The sequence below is a fragment of the Sinocyclocheilus anshuiensis genome, unplaced genomic scaffold, assembly GCF_001515605.1.
Source record: "Sinocyclocheilus anshuiensis isolate Anshui unplaced genomic scaffold, SAMN03320099.WGS_v1.1 scaffold428, whole genome shotgun sequence".
Classification (NCBI taxonomy): Eukaryota; Metazoa; Chordata; class Actinopteri; order Cypriniformes; family Cyprinidae; genus Sinocyclocheilus; species Sinocyclocheilus anshuiensis.
Window position 1 is genome coordinate 46,779 of NW_015558563.1, and position 7,029 is coordinate 53,807.

The 7,029-nt window shown below is 38.5% G+C and overlaps 1 protein-coding gene across 2 annotated transcripts in view; it reads right to left on the minus strand.

The window, feature by feature from the left end:
• Positions 1–3,622: 3,622 nt before the first annotated feature.
• Positions 3,623–7,029, minus strand: part of LOC107679454 (gastrula zinc finger protein XlCGF52.1-like) — a 12,910-nt gene continuing 9,503 nt past the window's right edge. For both annotated transcript variants that reach the window (XM_016475001.1, XM_016475002.1), the window contains exon 3: positions 3,623–4,995. In XM_016475001.1, the coding sequence (XP_016330487.1) occupies positions 3,809–4,995 (1,187 nt within the window). In that variant the 3' untranslated portion in view covers positions 3,623–3,808. The remainder of the gene's footprint in view (positions 4,996–7,029) is intronic.

Below are 7,029 nucleotides of genomic sequence, written 5' to 3' on the forward strand. Positions count from 1 at the left end.
TTACATTGCTGACAGAATGCAGTGTTTTATAATCTGGAGATTATAAAAAGGATGTAGCACACGCAGTGTGGAGTCAAGTGCCAGTGGATTAGAGACCTGTTCCCGCGAGACCCGACGCAACAGAGTGCTGCTGCGGGCAGATAGACACTCATGTGTGCGGGATGCGGGAGAATAAAATGATTCACAGGACTCCTGCAAAATAGAAATATCTAAACATAAAATATCTAAAACAAATAAATTGTTATTCATCTATTGCACAAAAGCAACATGAACTAATATAAAATATAAACGATTAACAGGTGCGAGCATATGCAGTGTTTCTATTTAGGCTATAACACGTGTTTGCAGCGTTGAGCAATGCAGTGCTGAAATTTGCGTGCTCACGAATCCTCTCATTATAACACACGAATTGTAGACATTATGAAAGATTCATTATGCATATATTTATTGTGTTATAACAGAGATTTGTGAGATTGCGATGAACTGAGATGTCTTTTCCATGTACGCAGCAGCCGCTTGCTTTAGTTAAAAATAACAGTGTTCTATGGATGTTGATGCTTTAATAACAAATATTTATCGGGAGCGTGTATGCTGGGATTTCATAAATTTCATGGAGAAAAAAGTAACGTAACTAGTAATGTAACTAATTACTAATTACTTTTGAAATAAAGTAATCAGAACAGTAACGTGATTACTTTTAAAATGAGTAAAAAGTAATTTGATTACATTTTCAGAGTAACTTGTCCAACACTGACTATAGTTTCATAAAGCTAAAGTCAGACCATTCTGTTTTTACTTCAAATTTTTTTTTCCCCAATGAGTTTTGTATTATCAGTTTGCACCTGCTGATATGCAATTTTCTAATGTAGGTTGAGAATGCAGTCAGACAGGGATACCAGACAGATGGTCTCCTTCAGCAGTGTTATGGATTAGATAATGAGTCTTCTCAGAGCCAGTGTGATCTACACTGCAAAAAGAGATGTGTTAAAAATGACACATGTTGTGCAGAATTTTAACACATGTGGTGAGTGTGCTCAGGGACAACACATGTTGTGTCAAATTTAACACAATTTGTGTGTTAAGATGGATCACACATCTACTGTATAATGTAATTTAACACATAACGTGTCATTTAAACACATTATGTGTAACTGAAAATTATCAGAAACTGCTAATTAATGTGTTAATATGACAAAAATAATAAGCATTGCCATCAATTTGTAATTCTACAAAATTGAAATAAAACAGATGTAAAAATGTTAGCAATTTAATTTGTCAAAAATGTTGTCAGGGTAGAGAACAATGCATGCACAGAGGCACAACAATTACCTCTCCAGCATTCATTTGGTGTAAAGTTAGGGCTCCTGTGCTTGAGGTAAAGACTTGAAATCGGTCAAAATTCTTCACTTCTGTCAACATCCGCAAATTCTTGAAAATAAGGCTCAGTGTTACTCATACCGTAGAGTAATGCGAAGAGAAGAAACAAAATTCACGCCGTGTCACCCGCATCAAACAGCACAAGCACTGTGAGCGCACCTGATGCAGCGAAGCAAACGCTCCACGTTAAATTGTTCACTTATAATCCTCTTTTAGGTGTTTATAAAATGATCTGGTGTGCTAGACAACTTGTTTGGTCATGTTTTCCTGTTTCAGCGTCTCTTCTTTTTTTTTCCAGTTATGAGCTCTGCCTCGCTTACACTTTTCACGAGTGCACGTCGCCACTTTCCAACTAATTAACAATGTTTGGTAGCTATTTCCATGGTCGATTTTTGCAGCACTATGCACTTTTAAGCGTATCTGCTGTAACTTACGGATAGATGTGAGTCCGACAGCATAGTGATTCCCCTCAAACCAGACCAGCCAGAGTGAAAAGAGCGGGATCCGCCGCAGTTTAAAAATGCGAGAGGCACGACATGATTGGCCGACAAAAAAATAGCCGTTAATATTTTAAGTTTAATAAATTGAGATGTATATATTGTATATTTATTTTATTAATGATTTTTAGTCATTTTAGAGCTTTTTATGTGCTGCCATATGAAATATATGTATTGTATTTATTTCCATAAACACAAACTGCCCGCACAGGAGATAACACATTTATTGTGTCAATCTGTCCAAAGGCTTTTTTTTTTTTTAATTACACATTGTGTGTTAAAATCCTACACAACATGTGTCAGAATGCTGTCAACACAACCATGTGTGTTGTTTTTGACACATCTGTTTTTGCAGTGTACAGATACCACATACAGAACATGGCACAACACTAACCTGTAAGAAGTGTCTCACTTTTTATGAGACCTATGTTCAACTTAGCCCTGTTCAGGTGGAGAAGTTGACCAAAGAGACCCAGGTATAGAGTGCATCACAACTGTGGCATGATGCAAGGAAACTGCAACTGACTGCGAGCACAGCAAAGAGAGTCCCCAAACGGAGCACTTCTAAATGAGGAAATTGAGGACATAGCCAAACAGCTCATGGAAGCTCAAAGGCACACTGTGGAAAGGAAAGGCCTGGTGGTGTGTCTAGACCATACCTGGTTTGGAGCCAGCCCAGATGGAAATCTGAACTCAGCACAGCTCCTTGAGATTAAGTGTCCCCTTGTTTGCTTGCGCCGCAGGTCAGAGTCCTATCAGTCAGATTTACGGCACGTAAATGTATCAGTTTCTCTCGAAATACCATCCATCCTCTTATTTTTTTAAACATTAATAAATGTTCAAAACAAATATGGTCACCCTACACCCCCCATAAACCTCTTTACTATACCAACATAAGGCACAACGTTTCAACAAAGAAAATGGCACCACCTTCTTGCTTCTAGACTCAATAAGAATAAGACTAATCCACATCAACTTCTGCTGCCACACAGCATAAAGAACAGGCTTGAAGAAGGCTGTGTAGCCGAAACGCGTAGATCTACACTTTTAACTGTTTTAATGACTTAGCCCAGTTAATTAAAGGCTTTTTACTTTTACTATACGAGTGCCTTGGAGTATTTCATCTCAAATATCCAAAGGGCACCAATGATTACGTGAAGAAACCATTGCAGCATTCTTGACCCCTGTTGTTTTGTAAAGATAAAAGATATTGATTTAAGATGAAACTGTTTTAAAATCTTACCAGTTTGACAGTTATCTTACAATCCATTGCAGTGTACAAAACAAACATCACAAAATGGCAGCAGCTGCATTCGTATGAAATGAGAGAGCGAGTCCACAATACCAGGATGACATAATTAAATATTTGTACAGAGAACAAAGCTTCCACGAAGAAAAAATGTTCCCAGCAAGCGAATAGCAGTTACCCGGATGAGCCTGTTATTATCTTTTGCCAGTTGTTATAATAATATACCTCAGAATGTGGTGACTGACCAATCAGAATCAAGTATTCCACAGAGCCCTGTAATAAAGCTATTTTGAAAATGAAATCGACTTGACTAATTCAATAAGCTAAAAACACCTAGGATCAGCAGATGAGACACCTGCAGCTGGAACCAGCTTCTAGATGTCATCAGATGGCCCCCAAAAGTAGCCATTTTCAAATTCATATTGATATGTTTACTTGTACCTTCTTTAACTAAAAATGAATTAAATAAGCAATGCAGTGTTCATTGCCTCATTCAGTTTATGTCCTTTTATTTATCTTTTAATTAGTATGTAAAGGATGCAAATTAAAGACATGAGAAGTGTTGTAATAACATCACCTGTTCAGACATGTTCCGTATTTAATACAGGCTACATTTAAAAGGTAATGTCAACAGCTTGACCAAAAGAAAAATAAAATCTTACTTTAGCAGAAAATCAGACTTGGCTCACTTTAATTTGTGGTGTGAACGTAGCCTTAATTTCACACAGATACGTGTTTTCTGGTGCCATTTTAAATTGCCAAGCCATTTAAAACTCTTCCCACACAAAAAACATGAGTAGCGTCTCACATCTGCGTGACTTTTCAGGTGTATCTTTAAGTGTGACGGCACAATACATTTTTTATTACATTGATCACAATTAAATCGCCTTCTTCCAGAGTGACTGCACAGGTGATTTTTAAAATGTCTCCTTTTTCTAAACCTTTTGTCACACTCAGAACTCTGCAATTTCATTCCGGAATGAGTTTGCAAATGACGTTTCAGGTCTCTTTGATATGTGAAACACATCTTACACTGAAGACATGTGAAAGGCTTCTCTCCAGTGTAAAGTCTCATATGAATCTCAAGACTTACATTATGCCTGAAACTCTTTCCACAGTGTTGGCATATAAAAGGCTTCTCTCCAGTGTGAATTCTCAAGTGAGTCTTGAGGTTTCCTTTAAGTGTGAAACTCTTTCCACAGTGATGGCACATGAAAGGGTTTTCTCCAGTGTGAGTTATTACATGCCTTATTAGGCGTTTGCTGTTTAGGAAACTCCTTCCACACTGTTGACACACGAAACAGCTGGCTCTTGAGTGAATCCTCATGTGGTTTTTAAGGCTTTCTTTACGTGTAAAACATTGTTCACACTGAACACATATGAATGGTTTCTCTCCAGTGTGAACTCTCATGTGAATCTTTAGATTTCCTTTGTGTGAGAACTTCTTTCCACACAGTTTGCAGGTGAAAAGCTTCTCTCCAGAATGAATTCTCATGTGCCTCTTCAGACTTCCTTTTTGAGTGAAACTGCTTCCGCACTGTTGACACGTGTAAGGCTTCTCTCCAGTGTGAACCCTCATGTGCCTTTTAAGGCTTCCTCTTTCAGTAAAACTTTTTCCACACTGCTGGCAGGTGAAAGGCTTCTCTTCAGTGTGAACTCTCATGTGGGCTTTAAGGTCTTCATGTTGATTGAAACTCTTTCCACACTGAAAGCAGGTGAAATAATTTCTAGTTCCTGTCTTTTGAGCTCTTTTTTGTGAAGAAGTCATTTCAGTTTGTGAGCATCTAAAAGTTTCTCCAGTTGTGAAATCATGATGTTTCTCCTCTTTTGCTTCCTTTTCATTTAGTAACTCTTCTTTTAGTGGCATCAGGTCTAAGATGAAAAGAGACAAATACAAGTTATTCTCAGGTTAATGACCTGCAAAAACACGACAAAAACACTGACATTTAAAGCTTTAAAAATGAACAAAATATATGATAGATCCTATACACACTAAGCTACTGAAAGAGGTTTTCCTTGTAATCTCAGAAACTCAATATTAACTCTTTGTTTTCTTTAGGACATGCCAAGCTGGCAGATGTTAAACTACATATAAAAAAACCCACAGCTTGACCCAGGGGAGTTGGTCATTTATCGACCTCATTTATAGATCTCAAATCTGCCATTTATGTCTAGAATATTAGAAATACTGCATAGAAACAGTGTTTGTGAAGAATTACAGTCAGGATTTAAGCCACATCATAGCACAAAAACTGTACTTTTGGCATCTCATTATGGCTACATCTCTCTTTAGAATTAGACAACATTGACCATGACATTTTTTGGACAGCTTGAGAAATATTTTGGAAGTTATGGACAAACATTAGCACAGTTGGGTCCTATTTACATGACTGCTACCACTTTGTGTAAATGAAGAGATATCTCATCAAACACAAGTATGGAGTGGCACAGGTCTCAGTGTTAGGTCCTCTGCTTTTCTCCTTGTATACCTCTCCCAAGAGACATTATAATTAGATTTCACTGTTATGCTGATGATACCTGTTTTTATATTTCCAAGTTACAAGTTTACATACACCTTGCAGAATCTGCAGAACGCTAATAATTATAAGAAATTAAGAGGGATCATAAAATTTCCCTTTTTTTTTATTTAGTAGTTCCCTGAATAAACTGAATTTCACATAACATATGTTTACAAGTAGTCCACAAAACAAAATTATAAATGAATTAATAAAAATAACACCAATCAAAAGATTGCACTTGTTCTTAACCCCTGTGCTGTGCTGAAAAAACCTTTGCCTAATATGATGTTCCCGGTCAGAAATTACCAGTCTTTTAAAAATTGCTTGTAAATCTCTCATTATGCTATATTATCACCAAATCTTGGATTCATTCTTTTTGTCAACTTGTTTTCTTTGAATTAGCACAGGTTTTGTATTTCTTTTTGGAACGGATTGGTTGAAGGCCTCATTAATCTGGTAATTTTAGCAATGTTCACTCAAAATAAGCATAAGCTCAGATCAATGAGGTCTATAATCAATTTACTTAGTGATCGGGAGACTGGGGAGTAGGTCACTGCTATATGCAGCATAATTTTGGGGTTTAGAGCTGCCTCTAGGAAAAATTTGGGGAAGTCATGGCCTAATGGTTAGAGAGTCGGACTCGTAACCCAAAGGTTGCGAGTTCGAGTCTCAGGTCCGGCAGGAATTGTAGGTGGGGGAAGTGAATGTACAGCGCTCTCTTCCACCTTCAATACCATGACTGAGGTGCCCTTGAGCAAGGCACCGAACCCCCAACTGCTCCCCGGGCGCCGCAGCATAAATGGCTGCCCACTGCTCCGGGTGTGTGTTCACGGTGTGTGTGTTCACTGCTGTGTGTGCACTTAGGATAAATGCAGAGCATACTTGGCCACATGTCACTTCACTTCACTTCTTCTAAAGTGTGCATATGAGTAGACTTGTCCCCTTGGTCAAAATTGAGCAGTTAAGGCTCAATCCACTTAATAAAGTGGAACACAATTCCCCCCCAAGGGAAAATGTGTTCAGGGAAGTTCTCAAATTGAGAACTTTTGAGAAGAAGTTCTCTTGAAGTGAAGTGGAATGCAGCTCAGGACCAGGGTTGGTATGAGATCATACCATGTCCTATGCTTCTCCATAGGACACATGGTCAACATACAAACAACAGACAAGTAACAGGGGTCCTCACAGGAGGTGAAAGTGTGACGTGACATGTGGCCAAGTATGGTGACTCTGCATTTATCCCATCCAAAGTGCACACACACAGCAGTGAACACACACACACCCGTGGGCAGCCATTTTTTGCGGCGCCCGGGGAGCAGCTGGGGGTTCGGTGCCTTGCTCAAGGGCACCTCAGTCATGGTATTGAAGGTGGGAGAGAGCGCTGTACATT